At 38.9% G+C, this 21,528-nt stretch overlaps 1 protein-coding gene across 7 annotated transcripts in view; it reads right to left on the minus strand.

Annotated features, from left to right (window-relative positions):
- Positions 1 to 21,528, minus strand: part of kcnma1a (potassium large conductance calcium-activated channel, subfamily M, alpha member 1a) — an 858,112-nt gene that overhangs the window by 390,866 nt on the left and 445,718 nt on the right. For all 7 annotated transcript variants that reach the window (XM_060854015.1, XM_060854014.1, XM_060854016.1 and 4 more), the window contains 2 exons: positions 6,613 to 6,706; positions 2,077 to 2,188 (listed from right to left, as the gene is read on the minus strand). In XM_060854015.1, the coding sequence (XP_060709998.1) occupies positions 2,077 to 2,188; positions 6,613 to 6,706 (206 nt within the window). The remainder of the gene's footprint in view (positions 1 to 2,076; positions 2,189 to 6,612; positions 6,707 to 21,528) is intronic.

The raw sequence follows: 21,528 nt of genomic DNA on the forward strand, positions 1-21,528 counted from the left end.
CTTAAAACTGGGTATGTGCAATCACAGTCCCAGAGCTGTTGTGGTTCCGTTCGCCGAGCTGGAAGTTTTTGTTGCAAACGTTTCGTCCCCTGGCTAGGCGACATCATCAGTGCTTTGGAGCCTCCTGCGAAGCGCTTTTGTAGGAACCGGAGTTGTTCGTATGTGGCGCTTAGGCGGTTAGCGCAGGATTCCCATTTCCTGGCTTGTCTCAGCGTCTCTCGCCTGTAAGTGTTCAAGGTTTGTGCGAAGATTTGTAGCTCGGGTGTTCGTTGTTGTGGTTCTGTTCGCCGAGCTGGAAGTTTTTGTTGCAAACGTTTCGTCCCCTGGCTAGGCGACATCATCGGTGTCTCCAGGAGGCTCCAAAGCACCGATGATGTCGCCTAGCCAGGGGACGAAACGTTTGCAACAAAAACTTCCAGCTCGGCGAACAGAACCACAAAAACGAGCACCCGAGCTACAAATCTTCGCACAAACCTTGAACAGTCCCAGAGCTTTAAAAGGATTGTTTATTGTCCTAGGATTTCATTTAGGGATTCCATTGACCAATTGGATTATGTTGCACTTTGTGGTTTGAGTTGCAGTGACTACAAGAGGATACAATGGCATACCTTAACCAGATTCTTCATTGACATACCACCAGTATATAAGCTATCCCTCATTGCAAAGAGAAAGCTTGTTGAATCCCATTCCTGGTCACAAGGTGATAAACATATTCCATGAATCAGAATGGTTGTGAACTGTTGGTGGACAACCTTCCCACAGCTCTGGGGCTGTTAATAGCTTTGCAGCAATAGATCATTAATGATTTCCACACACAAAAAGAAAATTAGGCAGGAAGTAATAAAAATATCTCAAGATTCACATAAGTTCTACAAGGTCATAAACTCACAGAGTGCCATCTGAAATCTCAAGCTTGTCAAAATTGCTTCTGCAATTTTTGATTTTGAGACTTATAATACGTTGTTTATGCACCACAGAATTCAGCCCTTCATAACTAGCAGTAATCACTGTCAGACTGCTTGTTTCTGTACCCACTAGGATATTTCACAAGGGAACTAAGCATCCTCTAACTCTCTCTTACTAAAATTTCATAAAAAGACACGGGTAAAATCATCAGCAAGTCCAGGACCTACAAACCGGGAACAAAGAAACTAAACAATCCAAAGACTTCTGAACAGCAGGCCATATTAAGCTTCTTTCATACACACTCACCAGATAGTTGTGCTTACATCTCAACGTATCCTTTACTGCGGAGACACCCTGATACTTCACTCAAAGATTAGACCATGTAAAGTTGTAGAAGAACACTATTCAACATGCAACATCTAGCTAAACTGTACAACTTCAAATGGAGTTACAAAGGTCATCTAAGGCTGATTAGTAAACCTGCACTAAACCAGACCATTCTCAGCTCATCATGCTCTTTCATTAAACCTCTAATTATACCATTCTGTAAATACAGAAGAAATTCATTTTAAGTGACCACACTTGTACTGATTACTTTTGCAAAGGGGTTTGGTTTGAAGTATCAGCTCGTGATGATGAAAGCTGCATGACTTGGACTTTTTCTGGTTGGACAACTATTCTGTAAGCACAGCTTTTCAGCCATTGCTCGATGCACACAAGGTCAATCTCTGCTTCTGAATCCCTGCACAAACAAATCATACATGTCTAACTTTTGTATATTGCATTAAAGCTCATCATCACATTCTGGCAGAGGAACACAAATGCCAGCCATTCACCAGTCATTGAAATATTGGGCACAGACACGAGTCATCTACAGGGCAGCCAGAAAAGATTTTGGGTTCACATCAAAGCTTCAGGTAGGTAAAAGTGCAACACAATTCTGGAGATGTAGACCATCTAACACTTCAGTTAAGGTGAAGATGATTATCTGGATACACGGGCTTCTAATTGCTCTCAAGTCAGACTAGGACTTAGGGACAAATTTATGCTCCACGGATTGTGTCAACACACACTAAATATTTGCGCATATAAAGATAATGCATAATTATCAACTAATTTTATAACAATTGGTAATCGTGAGTTGACATAAATGAACAACATGTAACTTACCCAGCCAGCTTCTGCTCAAATATACAGACACAAAGACAGGTGGGACGGTGAAGAAATCTACCACAGAATTCACTTCCAACCAGAACCATAATTTATCATTTGCTGCAATAAACTGAAAGAGAAAAGAGTGAATAATTTTTTCAATATTCCCTCCTATGGCAGGTGTATTCAGCTTTACCAGACACTGTCAAAACATCAACATATTCTACAATTCTTAAATTTCTAAGGTTAGGCATTTTAATAATATTTGAATCAATGTAATGTGACGAGCAGTGAATTGCTGTGCTGCAGGTGACAAAATGGTGATGTGAAAATTCTTTTCAAGGTCTTAGCTACCTAAATACAGAACCCCTGAACTTGTCAATGAGGAACTTTGAGAATGAAATTCACAGACAGCTGGACATCTCCAAATGTAGAACCTCATTAATTTTACCTCTATGCTCTCTGACACAGATTTTTCTTTTATTCATTTTTCAATAAGTATCAGCAATGTCCCATCAAATGAAGACCTTGGGGTAACTGTTAACCATTACTGGAAGTTAAACCTGGAGATCACTACTTACAGTTCATGGTGACACTAGACAACTGACATGAACTGTGATGGAAATTATTCTTTAGAACTTACTCTGCTTTATTTTAACTTCCTAAGCATATCAGTTTACAGGAAGGTTGCACTGCATTTTTGCATTTACTGCAAAAGAACTATCAGTTGTGATTCTTCACAAGAACTGAATGAAAATAGGTGTGAACACTCAGTGAAGCTCCAGCACAGGAGGCTAGTCTGAAAATCTGTTCAGTAATTTCACAAAACAGTTTCCATCTTTGAAACTGTCCTATGGCAACTATGCCAAAGGGCATAACAGTGAAGCTCAAAAGACCTCATACAGAATCAACATATTCCTTCAAAGGTTCTGTTTAGTATATTCAGATTAGCCCACCCAGAACTTCAGTATAGAAAGTACTTGTTTCACTCTGAAAAGAAATGATACATCGTTTCATAATAAATACATTTAAAGGTACTACCATTTTATATGATTTGATCTTTCTAATTTAATGAATTGTCCACACAACGCAGTGTAAAAGTCCTTACACTCTCTTCTAAAGTATTTTCTATTCCTGAAAATAGTGTTTGTTGAATTATTAGACAAGAATATTAAGAATTTTTCGGCGATGGAGCCATGGCTGATAGAAATTTGAGTTACAGATCAACAAAGTCCTAATGGAATGGTGGAACAAACTGAAGAGGCTGAATGGCCTGCATCAACTTCAGTGACCTCTGGTGCATATCTCTGAGTTACAGATAGACTTCATTTTCACGTACAGCTTTATGGGAAGAAAAGAGCTTAATTACTCTTTGATTGAGCAATCCAGACTTATGGTGAAATGTTTACCTGAGCTTGTTTCTTATTATTAAATTTAACTCGACTTGATCAACTCTACAAAGGTCATCCTTTGCTAACCCTGCAAATAGCTCCCAAGAAAACCTCGTATTAATCATGATTTGGAGATGCTGGTATTGGACTGGGGAATACAAAGTTAAAAATCACACAGCATCAGGTTATAGTCCAACAAGTTTAATTGGAAGTTAAACCTATTGGACTATAACCTGGTGTGGTGTGATTGTTAACCTTATATTAATCAGACTTCTCTTGCATTATTTAATGGCAGCACTGTTCGTCAAGGTAAAGAAAATTTAAACAGGGTGACATTTCAGGACAGCCTGTTAAGCACTCGGGAAGGTTTATACTTTCCTTTCCTTCAAAGCTGAGCAGTCTCTTTTTTTTAAAAAAATGCAGGTTAGACATAATCTCTTTGAACTCATCTTGGCTGTATAAATACATGTTGCTTGTACGAAGGCCAGTGAGGTGTTTAAAGAGGCTGTTTATTGCCACTGTGTGTGCACTCACGCACACACCACAGACATCAAGTGGAGCTTGGAAAATTGATGCACGTTTGTTGTTATAACCACAAACATTGCCTCCAAAGAACATAGGCTGCAGGCAAAGTATATGTCCAGTTGATAGGATAAAGGAAGAAAGGAAAAGGTGCACTTTCTCAGTTATTTCATGCTTGGAAAATGTTAATCTTGTAGGCAACCTGGTAGATAGAGCTCACTAACACAAAGCTGACTGAAGCAGGCCTCTTGACTACAGTATCTAACCACTATATTAATTGGAATGAAGCATAATTTTTGATTAAGTTGTGAATTTGAACACAAAACAAAGGGACATCAAAATAGTACAGAGCCAATCTGAAAGATTGCAAGGCTAATAATGCAAAATTTAGATCAGATCAAACTTAGGAGTGTTTTCATTTAAAATTTGTCACAAGATTCATTACTAGCGCAAACAATGTACAAGGTCATTCTTTATTCATGAACTTAAAGTCCAAAAACGTGCAGGTTAGGTGAATTGGCCATGCTAAATTGCCAATAGTGTGAAGGGTAAATGTAGGGGGATGGGTCTGGGTGGGTTGCTCTTTAGAGGGTCGGTGTGGACTTGTTGGGCCGAAGGGCCTGTTTCCACACTGTAAGTAATCTAATCTAATCTAGTAATCTTAACCATGTGAAAATTCTGAAAGAGATATGAAGCAAAGAACAGCTTGATGTCATGGCATGGATATTACATGGTCCATTTAGGAAATAAATATGTGATAAGACAATGTTGAATTTTGTTAAACTGAGTTTTAAAATTGTGTATAAAACAAAATCCAAAGTAATTGCTCATTTCTAATTTAAACCAAAGGTGAAGTAGAGGCAGAACTCCATATACAGTCATAAAGCACGGAAACAGACCCTTCGGGCCAACCAGTCCAAGCTGAACATAGTCCCAATCTAAATTAGTCCCACCTGCCTGCTCCTGGCCCATATCCCTCCAAATCTTTCCTTTTCAAGTATCTATCCAAATGTCTTTTAAACATTGTAATTGTACCCACATGCGCCATTTTCTCAGGAAGTTAATTCCACATGCAAGCCATCCTCTGAACATTTACCTTTTATGTCTTTTTTAAATCTCTCTGCTCTCACCTTAAAAATGTGTTCCCTAGTCTCGAAATCCCTCAGCCTGGGGAAATGATCTGATTTCTTTAATTACATAGATTGTGAGGACTGGGCTACAGAGATCATTAAAAAAAGGCTGTCTCAACTATTCCAATACCATGCTGTAAAATAAAGAATGATTCTGTTAGAAGATACCACAGGAACTTAATGCACACTTTTATCCTACAGCTGATGAAGGATAAGCTTGTGCATTCATACGGTTTGTTCTGCATACCGCATTTTCATTCCTTTCCCCTTTTGGTCTGATGGATGACAAATACATAAATTGCAGAAGATCTGGCACTTTTGACTCTGCTTCGGGAAGATTTAACTTTAGTCAGAATTGTTGACATTGAATTGGACACCCCCATTTGGCTAAGTTAGGCAATGTTGCAGTAACAAAGCATTTCACTTCAATGGGGTTGAGAAAACTAGCCCAATACACTGCTTCCAAATGTCAACTCATACAGAAGGTGGCTACTGTGGAGAGTGCAACCACAAAATCCCAACCATCGTTCCCACACCACACTGATCCACAACTATGCCAGTGGAAAGAATATGTTCTCGCAAAGGAAAATAAGGTCAAAACCTACAGATTTAGCTTAAACTTTGTCATAGCAATGGGCTGAGTAAGACCAACTCATGCTCAACCATTGAACTTTATTTACATACCACCCCTTTCCCTAACAGAGATTAAAGTGCAATAACATGCTCAGCTCTTACACCTGTAGTTTTGGTCATGGTTTGTGGGAGGAACTAGTACGTATCAGGCAAAATGGTGGGCTAATCTAAGTAACTCCTACCACTTCAGTCTGCACTCCCTCTTCACTCACTTAGTGCTGGCAGGACTGAAGAAGAGAATAACAATGTTAACCAAAAGACCATTACAATCGTATACAGTATTCCTATGTTACTTTGTGAGATAACTCACTATCACAGACATCTTATGAAATCACGATAAGAGAAAAAAGATATTACAGACTGAATGCCTCTTTTGTTATACTGCATTATATGCACATCATAGGGCTGAACAGTAGTTCAGTGGTTAGCATTGCTGCCTCACAGCGCTGGGTTTGATTCTGTCTGGAGATTACACGTTCTCCTTGTGTCTGTGTAGGTTTGTTCCCACAGACAAAACATGTGTAGGTTAGGTGAATTGGCCATGCTAACTTGTCCCATAATGTCCAGGGATGCTCAGGCTGGGTAGATTAGCCATGGTAAGTGCAGGCTTATGGGGGATGTAGGGTTGGGTGGACTACTCTTCGGTGGGATGGTTAGACTTGATGGGCCGAATGGTCTCTATCCGAACTGTCAGGATTCTATGGTTGTATATATAATTGTTCAACGATTCACCTTAGCATGCACAAAGACTGGACGAAACAAACAATAATTTGCAATCAGTTGGAATCAAATTATCTTCATTATTGCTCTGTTTAAAACCAAAATCCTTCCAAATGACTACATTCTAAATCCAACTTATGTGTTAAATTGGTTCTCACCCGCAGTCCAAAGTAGAGTAGGAAGAATACATTGAATGCCATGTCAATCTGTAACGTGAAATCTTCGTAGAAATTCTGACAGGATTCTATTGGGCTAGTAAAACACAGGAAAAGGCAGTTAATGATTAATCAGGACAAAACAATGCATAGAAAACAAAAGCAATAATGAAACATTTTCAGTCCTCATTACATTCCTAAATAGTAACAAGTCTTTATCCCTACAATTTTCAGGTTAACTGCTTCAATATTACATATACAGGAGGAGAGAGCATCCGATATCAGGGAATGCCAAAAATGCATCAGGAACATATGGGATTTGCTGTAAAAGAAGGAACATGCACAAAAAGCAGATATCAATCATAATTTTGTTGGTCCTTGATTAACCCTTAAAGGACTGAATACTTAAAACTGATTTTTATAAAATATACTAAATCTATTCTTAATTATGGAATGTATACAGCACTTGTAACATGGAGTGCCACGAAACATAAATATACTACCTTTACATAAATAGTAGGTGAAATAGCAGTGCTTTAAGGGTTACTAAATTCATGCAGGATTTATTTTCTCTGTATGAGAAGCAGCCATAGCAAATGCTAAGATATCGAATCTCTTCATGTGGATCAGTATCAGGCACCAGTTATTGACAAAATATGTATTTTGACACATGCAGTTTATACAAAACAAATTATGATTACAACTCCCTGTAACTTTACTCTTCAGAAACCTTTTAGTCTGCCCATCAGTACGGGAATTACAGGCCAGTAAAAGGCTCGTCAAACTAATGCAAATATTTAGAAATATTCAACTCAAAGCTGCACATGCATATTGGCAAAGTCACTTAAATGCACTACCAAATGGATGTCAGAACAAAAAGTAATGCCTTAACTGAATAGAATTCCACCATTCTGAAAATATTTCACCCGATAGTGAAAATACATAAACAATAATGTGTGTCTTTTATTTGCTTTCTGGTGACACACTGGAGTTTTGTATGGATTAGGAACACACCACTGATTTATCTGGGAAGCATAAATGACATACCTAAGTTAACTACATTGAGAAATGAAAAATGTTGGAAATATCCAGCAATGAGTAGCTGTCATGAAGGCCCCAAGTAAAATATTAACTGGCCTTCCCTCTTTCTCAATGCAACTTAACTGCTTTATATTTCCAACACTTTTCCATTTTTAGTCAGATTGTGAAAATTATATTCTTTCTTTCTATCCTCTGAAGCCCTTTCACATCCTGCTCATTTGGAAGCTTTGAATACATTACTGGAACTCCTGAGAGATTGCTCATGATAAGTAAAATCACAATCGGTCTTAAAATGGATATGCTACACAAATGGACAAATCACATTAATTAGTTGCTGAGGTAGATCTGTTTTAACCTGACCACATCTGAAAGGTGCTCAGTCTAATTGCTGTAATTATATTTACACAAACGTAAACCAAAAATTATATATATATAGTCACTCAGAAATCAGTTAATTTAAAAAACTCGGTTTAGGAACACGGTATGTTGAAATATATCAACCAGTTTTAGTTTGAGGCTGTACAGTATACTCAGCATTTTAAGGATGTTATATAATTGTACTGAAGCATACTGTCTGCAACACTTCAACCAGATATTTTATAAAGTGATCGCCTATATTTTTGATGTTAGTTAAGTCATCTGATATTACAAACATTAACTCCTACAATTGTCAAAAATCTATTCACCCAAGATGGAACAAAACTCCTTAAGATAACAACATATAATTATTCTTTGGAATTTAGTTGCGATTTGGTCATAGAACTTAGCAGATTAAAACTTGTCTGCCAACTTCAGGCTGCAGTTGGGAAGCACATTTTTAAATATTATTTTGCATCTATACGATTACTAGAGTAATTTCTACTTCCGTTGAAGCATTATTTTTATATGTTGTTGCCAATAAATGTTTTCCAAACATTGATGCTTTAAATGTCAGAGAGTAAAGAAGCGCTCATTTATTTTGGCTGAATAAAGAAAGCAATTCCATGAAGTTGCTTTAATCTAGGGTAAGATATTAAGAAAGGAAGGTTAAGATGGTTGGGAGGAATGGGTGGTTCTATATAGGAGCAAGAATGAGAAAATCACTGGAATTATGATAGTTTTAGATGAAGTAAGCTTTTAGTAAGACAGAGATAAAAAGGAGAGAAAAGAAAAACACGAGCAAGCAAAAGGATTGGATGCATAAAATGGCCTGGCTTTAACCAGAGAAGTAGACATTCTGTTCAGTTGTTTTCATTCACTGTTGCCATTACAGAGATATTCATCAGTTCAAAGTCTATTGTGTAAAGGGGAAAGGGGAAAGGAAAAGGAAAAGGAAAAGGAAGTCAATACATTCCTTGGAGGGGCTGTTGATTTTCTAGCTATGGATTCTATGCACAACAATTCATAGTTTTTCACTAACCTTGTGAATCTCTTACAATGTGCAAGTACGACTATGAAAATAACTAAATCAATAAGCTAGAATGGCACTCTGGAATCTAATAATCTATCCTCAAAGCACAAAAAGCTGCCATCAAGCAGTGGAATGATTTGATTGTGCACACTAACATCAACTGACTGTTTCAATAAATCACCACACAAAGCTGCAAAATCTCACATTGAACTACATGACTTCGAGGCTCAAAATACAGTTTGGCTTTTCAAAGCATAACTGTTTATAACTGAACATCGCATCGGTAGAAAATTCTGACAAATGCTGTAACACTCAGTCCTGCTAATAGAACAGTTGGGACCTAGTAACTCAAAAACTGACAATTGAAACATGTAACCAACAGTTCTCACATGACCTCAACTTAAACAAAGCACAACTAACTCTCCAATCAAATAACTCTAGGTTTTCTAAGCTTTTTAATTCCATCAATAATACATCTATACAGGTACTAAACAGATCTTTCAAAGCCTCTCTTAAATAAAGTTTGTTAAATAAAGATGTTAAAGAAGTCAAATACTTTTAATTTCAAAAGTGGTTGTGCTCAGTTATGGGATCTAAAAGTTCAATGACACCCTGAGAACTATAGCAAGAGGGCCCGAGAAGGTGAATTTGCCGACAGGGGAGTTTCTGTATTATCGTTACAGCAATAAGTTAACAAAATGAAACAGGAGATTAAGTTGAAACAGAGTATATTACTAGTGAATTTAGAAAGAGCACAGAAGTGGAATGCAGAAACTGTTCTTCTCAGTCTGTACTATATGACTTCGTCAATTCAAAAAATACTATCGGCTCAGTGGAAACAATCAATTCAGTAACTTGGCATCCCGATTAATCAGGAAATAAATGCCTGCACTGTGAAGATAAAAGCATTATTGAATATATTCTCCCTAAAGCCTGTTTCTAGATGGAATGAGGCAATCGAGAATTCATACCTCATAAAATTTATAAGTACCAGTATAAGGCTGATCTCCTACTGACTCAGTAACAGGACCGATGAGCCCTAAGCCAAAGTTGACCAAGATACAGGTTTCTGGTATGGTGGTAGTGCCCCGAACCCTGAACTAGAAAGCCTGAGTTCAGGTTTCAGCTGGTCCAGAGCTATGTCAGAATAGGTCCAAACAGGGAGTTTATAAATACTGGATGTTTCAATGCATTTTAAATCATTTTTATTAAAATTTCACATGCTCATGGATTCTTGATTTCAGCACTGAAATAAACAGTTTTGACTTTTATCAAGCTTTTGACTCTCTTTATAATTTAAACACCCCTAAATCTTCCAAACTCAAGGAAATATATGTTAATTTTCTGTAACATATCTCGTCATAATTTAGAAGTTTTAGCCCAAGAATGTTTACAGTGAATCTGTGCTACAACTATTCCAAGGGGGCTTTGAATTTATTTCAAGCTGATTTTTGGAGTGTAAAGCACTCAAAAACGATCCAGGATGATATGGTGATATTGAAAATTGTATCAACTTTCTCTCCTCTTCCATCAGTAAAAGTGAATAAGTCACTAACCTTAAAATAAACTTTACGCAGCTGCACTTGGAGTATGGCATGCAATTCTGGTCACCGCATTATAGGAAGAATGTGGAAGCTTTGGAAAGGTTCAGAGGATATTTTCTGGGATGTTGCCTGGTATGGAAGGAGGGCCTTACGACGAAAGGTTGAGGTACTTGATGCTGTTTTCGTTAGAGAGAAGATGATTGACAGGTGGCTTAATTGAGACTTATAAGATAATCAGAGGGTTAGATCGGGTGGACAGTGAGAGCCTTTTTCCTAGGATGGTGATGGTGAGCGTGCGGGGGAATAGCTTCAAATTGAGGGGTGATAGATATAGGGCAGGGGTAGTTTCCTTACTCAGTCTGCAACAGTTGTAGACTTGCCTACTTACGGGCATTTAAATGGTCATTGGATAAACATTTGGATGAGAATGGAATAGTGTAAGTTAGATGGGCTTCAGACTGGGTTCACAGGGTGCACAACATTGAGAGCTGAAGGGCCTGTACTACACTGTCATATTCTATGTTCCAAGTTTTATTATAGCTCTAAAAATATTCACCCTTCCATTAGGCAGTCCTTTTACACTCCTTTACTTTGAGAAAGTATAAAGTTCTTTTAACTTTCTGGTTAATTTCCTCTTCTTTTTTTGCAATCCTGGCCTACAAAAGGCTTATACACCAAAGTCTTTATGATTATAAATATCACTAAAGGTGGGAGGAACGGGTAGCTTTGATAATGGGGGACCCAAGGGTTAGGATGTCCCTCATGGGAAGTCTCCTAACCTGGAGATGGTTATGGATAATGGTGGGGGGAGGGAGGACGATTTGGTGGATGCTTTGAGGAGAGAAGGTGGTGATGAATTTTCTCCTGACGCACTGAGAGTGAATAGTGAAATTGGACAGAGGCTTTTGCAGGTGACATGAGTTATTGTATTCCATGGATTGGCTAAAGGCAAACCCATTAAAAATATATCAACTGTTTGAGCACCATCCTCAGTTGTGTTCTCCTCCTTGATGGAGGGGCACACATTGCTCTCATGATATCAAGATCCAAGCAACATGAGAAAATGTAGGAAGGTGTCCGATGAAGGGCATCTGTTGATGTTCAATGCAGCAATGATAAGAGAATTGCAATAAAAATGCTGAAGAGATCAATCCCTACCATTGTTAACATCTATCAGCTCATGCATACAAGGAGCTGGGATAAGTAAAAGTGCACTTCTGCCAGCTATGGTGCAGCAAAGCTTCGTTGAACTGTGGGACACATCTCAGCCAAGTGTTATGAGTCACAAACATAATCCGAACTTCTAGTCCAGGCTTGCAGACACCTGGTGTCCTTTAAATCTGGTGCCATGGTCTTCGACCTTATAAGATCCCTTAGTCCTAGGTTCCTTCCACCTTGACCTGTGAGATTTGTTCTTCTCCTCAAACATGTATACATAATGAATGGAGATCATGTCATTACGTAAAGAAACCTGAGCCCAAACAGAAGTATTTCCATGACTGACACTGCACCAGACTCCACAGCAGAAGATTTCACCCAATGTCAAAAACTTAAGAAATACAGCTATTCCTATGGGTCTAAAGATTTATCCAGTGAGTCATACAGAACATAAAGGTGCCAGGGCACCTTTCTATCTTATATTTAAATAGATGGGGCCTACTTAAAGGTCTTTCAATTAGTGTCATTGCTTGAGGTTTTAGGTGCAAAAGAGCTGGGCCAGGGTTCCCACTGGTGACTGTTAACCAGTAAACCTGCTTTGGTCATTGGATGATATCATTATTGTGCAGAGCTAATACACCAGCTCTTGTTGGATAGTCTACTATCAGTGACTGACAAAGGAAGCTGTGAAAAAGTGCTGTTAAATAAATATAGTGATGCCTGCTCAATATTCATGCAAATGGTAGAAATGCCTTCAAGGAAGAGCTAGTTAAGTTGACAAGAGAGAAAAAAGTAACAGTAAATAAATCTGCTGATAGGAGTAGATGATGTACAGTGGGAAGATGTTCACGTAGAGCATAAAAACTCCCGTGGAAGAGTTGAATTCAACAGCTTGTTTCTGTGCTATAAATTCACTGGAACTATATGTGGAAAGCCCGAGTTGCTGTACCATGGAATAACATCAGCATAGGATCTGGGTCATCACATATGAGGGATGCTTCAATGAAATTGCGGATCAGACAGGAAGAAGTTGAAATTTATATTACTTTACTTTTCTTTCCGTTGATTTGAAAAGAGAATTGTAGTGATTGTAGCAAGGTCAGCCAGCAGGATATCATAGAATAGGAGTTCCCTGATTGGGGCTATTAGTCTGGTCCAATCAGGGACCCCTGGCTGACATAACAAGGTTGAATGTTGGAGATACAGTCTGGCACCTGACTCTGTATGAGACAGCACTCTAGTCAAGGACTGTTCATGAGTAAATAAAGGATGACTTGATGATGTGATTCTGGCCTTTGTGGAATTATTTCAAGGATGATAGAACAACTTGCTCCCAGGTTGCTGTCAGAGTTATTCTTGGGTTGCCTCAGATAAACTTCCCTCACTCAAATACAGGGTGAACCCCATATCTGCGGTACTGTTCCCATGGTTTACTGAGGCCCAAACACATTGCAGAGACATGCCAAAACCAGGGAACAGGAGGCTGCCGGGAAGGGAAATTTAAATCAATGGGTTCGCTCCTATCCGTGGTTTCAGGCTTCCGCGGTTGAATTCATGCAGTACCTTGGATAGCACCATTCCATTAAACTCTTGGGAAATATCCTCACCTCAGGAAGCAGGTGGTGAATAAATGAAAGAATAGTAAAAGAGAGATACCAGCTAACGTAAAAGCAAAGAGACTTCTAATAAAATGGGAATGACAAAACCAAAAGATAAGCCAAAGGATAGAAAAAGCGCTCCAGTGGACTTGTTAGAAGATGAAGAATTTAGACATAGATTATCACCACTGCTTAAGTGTGAGCTGACAATGTCCAAAAAAATCGGGAATAAGTGTTTTCAAAAATTCAAAATGCTTCAAACTAAATTAACATCGTTAGAAAGAGAACCAAGCTGGCCTAAACAATGTTCAAAGAGGACATTTAGACCTAATTGTCAAAAGTAGTAAAACACAGGCTCATGGAAGAAAATGAAAAAATTGTGAGGCAAAAAATGCTTTAACTGCAGGCAAACAACTCAAGTTGACTTCATTGGGTGAAACATGCTCGGATGCAAATTAAAGACTTCTCTGTTTGGAGGGACGCAGTTGTTGTTATTTTTCAACAGAGTAGTCATTGCAGGATTGAGGTTATTTCTCAATATTTATAGATTGAATGTGTAATTGGTTAGCAAATAAGGTATGAATATTGTATTCTGCTCAATTATGTTCAATGGAAAAAAATGGTTTGTCTATGAATCAAGCCGTATATTGAGTGGAGTGCCACATCAGATCAGGGCAAAATAAACAAATGATGGAGGCTTGTTTTTATAGCACAAACACATAAACGTAGATGAACAAATGTGAAGATGCTTTGAAGTAAAACCTTTTATTCAGAGACACAGTTTTGTGTTTAAATTGGCTTAATTTTGGAACTGCATTAATTTGGATTTAAGTTCTATAAATTGTGCTGCATAATTATTTCTTAAAATAATCTGGGCTGTTCAGTGTCAATATAGCAATAACGCTTGATTCTTTATCACATGACTCCTACTGCTATGGAGAACAAAGGAAGTGACTTTTCAATTAATCTGTTCCAGGTAACAGCAGTGATTCTGAAGTCACATATGAACAAATGGTTCTTTCAACTGAAAGATATTGGTAAGGTTTTGGAATTCTCAAGAACATTTAATTTAATTAGTTATACATTTGGGAAATTCCTAATCATTAAAATATGACAACATTTCTCCTCAGCAAAGGCAGATTAATCTGGTAATGCCTTCTTAACGTAAGTTTGTGATTCTCCACTAATAGGGAAAAACCATAGGAAAAGCATGTGCCTATAAATAACAAATACCTTAAAGAATTGGTGAGAGGATAGTTGGAATTGGTATTAGTAAGATGACTATTATCCTTAAGATACCAACCAGGAGTTGGGCACACACTGCCCTGCCAATCTGAGATTGATCATATGTCAGTCATCAAGTGGTAAGCCAAATTAGAGTTCATAAGTTCTACTGATTATGCTCAGGGGTAGTGGCCATAATCTTTAGCAACAGACACCCAGGGAAGATAACAGGACAGCAACTTCTGTTAAGAGAACAAGGGATTAGCGCCTGGTCAGTCAGAAGTCACAAGCTAGTGTATGAAGAGAACTGAATGAATCATTGTTTTATTATGAAAAAATATTTTGTACTTATTGTGACAAACGTAATAAATCCTGCGAAACTTGTAAAAAAAAACTTACAGCCTTAATCTAAAATCATAATTGACTTGAGTCCTACCACAAATTGAACATGTGATCCTGACTCAAAACATCAGAGACCTGATGGTATCTTTACCTCAGTAGATAAGTGTAAACCAAGATTATATGGACATTTTTATATATAATGCCATTAATAATTATCAGGCATACAAACAAAGTTAAGGTTATTCAAGAATTTAATGAAGTAGTTAACAGATTAATGCATTTAATGCAAAACAGATGTCCTATAATATCTATATCAATGGTAAATACTTCTCAAAATATTGGATAATGCAGACAAAAGAGAAATATTCAGTCACGTATTTAAATTCTCAATGGGATTGCAGAGGCAGACTAACATGGTGTGATTAAATCTCCTCTCCCTGAACATCCTTAAAAGAGAAAAATTAGCAGTAAGCTGACTGCTCATGTAACAGAATGACTTTATGGGTAAAGAGAGAAAGGGAAACTGAAAGCTGAGCGTTACTGTTCACTGTCTTGCTGTACCATGGGGAGATGAGCAGCATCATTGTGACAGAACTATCGGAACGCTGAGCTTCAAGGTTAATTGCAATCCCACATGAGGGCATAGCTGCAGTTCAGAGCCTGATGCATCAGTTAAAGCAAGTAAAACCACAACACACCTGCCAAACAGTCTTGGTGACGGGTTTGCATCATGCAATGACATTTCTTGAAAATATGAAAGTGGTGAATCCCCACAGCATTACACAGGAAAAAATCCTGCACTTCTAAAGTAAAATATGTACCTTTCCTTAATCAATTTTAACATGTCTGAGCACAGCTATTTATATATCTATTACAAAATATTTATAATTCAATAAGTAATTGCTTGTAAATTCATGATTAAAAATGAAATATAATGGATTTATTCTACAAAGTTATAATCATTTTAAAAAATTCAAGAATTAGACACTGAGATCTTTCAACATTATATATTACTATGAATAGTATCCATAAAATCAGAACCAAAAAATAAGCAACGTAGTCAGAAATGTTTGTACACTGGCCCACACAACCACCCCTGGATGAAGCAGAAATGATGTAGTGGAAGCACTCTGACAAATTCAACACAAAATGAAGAGGATTCTTAATCTTGAGTCGATGAGGATTACAGAATATTGTAGCTGATTGAGATTTATATGCCCCATCAGTTGGTCCTATTCCAAGAGGGAAATATGTCAATTTGAACAGTTGCAAATTTGTCTGTTTTTCTTTAACTTTTATAAACTTACTTTGTGTTTGGTTAGAAGAGCAACCATTGAATGAAGCTCAGACAAGGAAGGAAAACATTGAATGAAATCAGCAACTAATGTTCAATACTTCACCTGGTATGTGTGCTTATGCTTATTAAGTTCCACAATTTAGTCCAAACCTCTGTCAATATCATTGGGATAGCCTAGGAAACTCCAACAGGAAAACAAACCTGGTCAGTCATCAAAATTGCTATTTGATAGCATGATCACTCAGTTAGTATCTCAGCTAGGCCCCTCTGCTCTAAAATAAACATCGGTTTTGGTTCATAATTGTCTTTTCCCATCTTGTACAATTTTTCACCTATGGAAGACTTCCTGTATGTTAGCTGTCGGTCTCTTCTCATATACCACTCCTTCCTCTTATTCACTTATTCTCTGAAAGTTCTCTTTAAGTGATGTTCTCATAGATAATAACCTGACATTGGTCATGTGCACTCCTTTTCTGCCTTGCTTTTATCATGCAGGAGGCTCTGGATTTATTTGTCATGGCATTTCCTTCGATGGAAATGTATCTCAACCTTATCCAAACCATCTCCAGTTTAGAGGCAGCATACTGCTCTGTTACAGTTCTGCCTGTGAACCTCTGGATGAGATCTGTTCTCACCTACTTAAGCTGACCCTGTACTAATTAAATGCTCTTGGACTTTTTCTGTCATTAACCTAATGATACCATGATCACTAATCTCCACATATTCCCCAGCTGAAGCTTAATCTATCTCATTCTAATCAGAACCAGATCCAGCAATGCTTTCTTCCTCACTCCACCTATCCCAGGCAGTGGCTAGGCATGGATGCCTGTATTGGTGGCTGAACATTCCAAACAATTTTATGGATATAAGACTTTAGACTTTAAGATCTAGATGTTTTCTTACCTTTTGGCTCTTTATTTTTATTTTTCTGTGTTTTCTTAATTCTGATTTTATAGCCAAGATGGCAGCAGAGAATGGCAACTTTGTCCACTTTTCACAGTACTCACGGATATATGTAAAGTTATACCACTTCACTGTGAAAAGCTGAATGGCAGAATATTATATAAGTGGTGACATAATGGGAAATGTGGATGTACAAAGGGATCTGTGTGGCCTTGCACACCAGTGGAAGTAAAATGAGTACATTCAAAGTAAATAAGCAAATGGTATGTTAGCCTTCATTGACAAGAGGCTTTGAATTCAGCAGGAGTGATGTTTTACTGTGTTGAGAGTGTGGTACTGAAAAAGCAGAGCAGGTCAGGCAGCATCCGAGGAGCAGGAGGGTCGATGTTCCTGATGAAGGGCTTTTGCCCGAACTTTGACTGTCCTGCTCCTTGGATGCTGCCTGACCTGCTGTGCTTTTCCAGCACCACACTCTCAACATTAGGCTGTTGAACCCATTCCACCATTTAATATTTTTGTTGCTGATGGAACATTTCAATGCCTTTTACCCATGATATCCCCATAACCTTCTATATATTGATAATCAAAATATATCAACTTCTAGAACCATAGAATTATAGAGTAAAGAAGAACCCTTCAGCCTATCAAGTCTATACATCAAAAATACACTATTGACTACGCCAATTCCACTTGCCTATGCTAGATACATAGCCTTGAATGGTATAGCACTTCAAGTATTCATCCAAGTATTTTTAAAGGTCTTGAGATTTCCCACCCCAAATATCTGGATGAATTGGAGGTAGGTATAGGTGGTCTGATGAGCAAGTTTGCAGATGACATTAAAATTGGTGGAGTAGCAGATAGTGAAGGGGACTGTCAGGGAATACAGCAGAATATAGATAGATTGGAGAGTTGGGCAGAGAAACGGCAGAGGGAGTTCAATCTGAGCAAATGCGAGCTGATGCATTTTGGAAGATCCAATTCAGGTGTGACTATACAGTAAATGGAAAAACCCTGGGGAAGCTTGATGTACAGAGAGATCTGGGTGTTCAGGCAATGCAGGTCAATACAGTGGTCAAGAAAGGATATAGTACACTTTCCTTCATCGGGCGGGGTACTGAGTATAAGAGTTGGCAGGTCATGTTACAGTTGTATAGGACTTTTGTTTGGCCACATTTTGGAATACTGCACAGAGTTCTGGTCACCACATTACCAAAAGAATGTGGATGCTTTGGAGATGGTGCAGAGGAGGTTTGCTAGGATGTTGCCTGGGATGGAGGTGCTAGCTATGAAGAGAGGTTGAATAGATTAGGATTATTTTCATTAGAAAGACAGAAGTTGAGGGGGGACCTGACTGAGGAGAAGCTTTTTGCCAGAGTGGGGGGCTCAATTATTAAGGGCCACGAGGAGATATGCGTGATAAGTTCTTTACGCAGAGGCTGGGGAGTGCCTGGAACACATTGTCAGTGGAGGTGGTAGAGACGGGCACGATAGCGTCATTTAAGATGTATCTAGGTAGGTACATTAATGGGCAGGAAGCTGAAGGATACAGATCCTTAGAATATAGGTGACGGGTTTAGATAGAGGATCTGGGTTGGCACAGGCTTGGAGGGCTGAAGGGTCTGTCCCTGTGCTGAAATTTTATTTGTTCTTTTATCCTCCCAGGCAGTGGGAAAACATTTTTTCTCAAATCCACTCTATATCTCCTGCCTTTCACTTATTTTTATTCACCGTTCAACGAAGAGGAGCAGCTACTTTCTATTCACCCTGTCCATGCCCCTCATATTTTTACACATTTCTATTAGATTACCCCCTCAAACTGATCTGCTTCAAAGGAAACAACCCAAGGTTATCCAGACTCTCCTCATTACTGAAATGCTCCATCCCTGGCAACATCCTGGTGAATCTTCTTTGCACCCACCCCAGTGCAATAATAACCATCCTATAGTGCAGTATACAAATTAGGTACAGTACTCTAGCTGCTGCCTAACAAAAGTCTTGTACATCTTCAACATGACCTCCCTGCTCTTATAATCTATGACACAATTGAAAAAGGCAAGCAGTTATCTTGCTTTTTTTTATCTACCCTATTAACCTGCCCTGCCAGATTCAGGGATGTGTGGACAAACATCCCAAGATCCCTCTGTTTCTCTGAGCTTCCTAGTGTCTTGCATTCATCGAGTACTCAGGATGGTTTGGACTGAAGGGTCTGTTTCCACGCTGTACATCTCTATGACTCTATACTCCTTTGTCTTGTTCCTGCTTCCAAAGTGCATCATACACCACAGGAAAAGGCCCTTGGGCCCTCCAAGCCTGCGCCAACACATTTTGCCCTTCCATCCCAAAACTGTCTTCACTTGCAGGATCTGTATCCCTCTATTCCCTTTCTATTCACTGATTTGTCCAGGTGCTTCTTGAATGCTGCTATTGTGTCTGCTTTCACCACCTCCTGTGACAGCACATTCCTGGCACTGACAACACTTTGTGAAAAATGCGCCTTGCACATTTTGTTTAAACTTTCCCTCGCACCTTGAACCTGGGTCCCTTAATAATTGACCTCTCCACCATTTGAAGAAGCCTCGTACTTTCCACTCTATCTAGGCCATCCACAATCTTATAAACTTCTATCAAGTCATCCCTCAACCTCCTGAGTTCCAATGAAAACGAACCCAGTTTATCCGACGTTTCTTCATAGCTAAAATCTCCCGTACCAGGCAACATTCTGGTAAACCTTTTCTGTACCCTCTCCAAAGCATCCACATTTTTCTGGGAGTATGGTGACCAGAACTGAATGCAATATTCCAAGTGTGGCATAACTAAAGTTCTATAAAACAGTAGCATAACATGTCTATCCTTATACTCAATGCCCCTTCCAATGAAAGCTAGCATGCCATAAGCCTTTTTCACTACCTTACCTACCTGCACTGCTGCCTTCAGTGACCTTTAGAGCTACAAACCCAGATCCCTCCGCACATCGATAGTCCCAAGGGTTCTACCATCCGCTATATAATGTCCACCTAACTTGGTTTTCCAAAATGCATCACCTCACATTTGTCCGGATTAAACTCCATCTGCCATTTTTTCTGCCCAAGCCTCCAACTGATCTATATCCTTACACTATAAAATTACACTTATCAGGGTTAAATTGCATCTGCTACTGATCTGCCAATCTGACCATTCTGTTTATTTCTTCCTGAAATTTGGGTCAAAGCTCATGTAATTTCCTCCCTCATCTCCCACAGCAGCCAGGGATAAAAGTAATCTGGATCTTGGGATTTGACACTTTTAAATTTGTCAAAACTTCCAATACCTTGTTGATTCTTACATCAATCTTCCCCAAGCTTAACAGTCCATCCTTCTTGAATTTTTTATTGTATCCTCCTTCTCACAATTAAAGACAATTGTGAAGTATTCATTTAACACTCTACTAACATCCTCCAGCTTCACGCACTGATTGCCCACTTGGTCCCTACCCTATCCCTGGTTATTCTCTTTCCCCATGATAAACTTGCAGAATATCTTGGGATTCTCCCTAATCTGGCCTATCAGCATTTTCTCATTCCCCCTCCTTGCTTCTTGAGGTGTCGTGTGTCTTCTCCCTCTCCCTCTCCCCCCTCCACTCCAGTTACCCTTGAGAAGGTCCCGCTTGAATCGCTTAAGACCATTTACTGGAGGTGGATCCAAAATATTGTTAGGAAGGGAGTTCCAGGGTTTTGACCCACCGTGAAAGAATAGTAATAAACTTCCAAGTTTTAATGCTGATTGGTTTGGAGGGGAATATGCAGCTGACGATGTTCCAATATATTTGTTGCCCTTGTCCTCTTAGATGGAAGTGGCCATGGGTTTTGAAGGTGCTGTCAAAGGATCTTTGGTGAATTTCTGCAGTGCATCTTGCAGATGATACACACTGCTGCTGCTGAGCATTGGTGGTGAAGAGAGTCCATGTTTGTGGATGTGATACCAATCAAGTGGGCTTTTTTGTCCTGGATAGTAACCAGCTGTTGAAGCTGCACCCATCCAGGCAAGTGGGGAGTATTCTATCACACTCCTGGAGTTAAGGTACATGCTGTAGAAATGTCTGTCTGATCCTCTGATTATGGAAGCCTCTATGATTATTGCTATGGCCCCATGTAGCTTGCTGGTTAGCACTGCTGCCTCACAGTGCCAGTGACCTGAGTTTGATTCCATCTTAGGTGGCTGTCTATGTGGAGTTTGCACATTATCGCTTGTCTGTTTGGGTTTCCTCTGAAAGGCGGGGTGAGTCTGGGTGAGATGCTCTTCGGAGGGCTGGTGTAATTTGTTGGGCTGAATAACTTTAAGAACATAGAACAGTACAGCACAGTACAAGCCCTCTGGCCCACAATGTAATGCCAAGCATTTTTCTTAATATAAGATCCATCTAACCAATAAACCCCTCAATTT

Source organism: Hemiscyllium ocellatum, chromosome 43, assembly GCF_020745735.1.
Source record: "Hemiscyllium ocellatum isolate sHemOce1 chromosome 43, sHemOce1.pat.X.cur, whole genome shotgun sequence".
Taxonomy (NCBI): Eukaryota; Metazoa; Chordata; class Chondrichthyes; order Orectolobiformes; family Hemiscylliidae; genus Hemiscyllium; species Hemiscyllium ocellatum.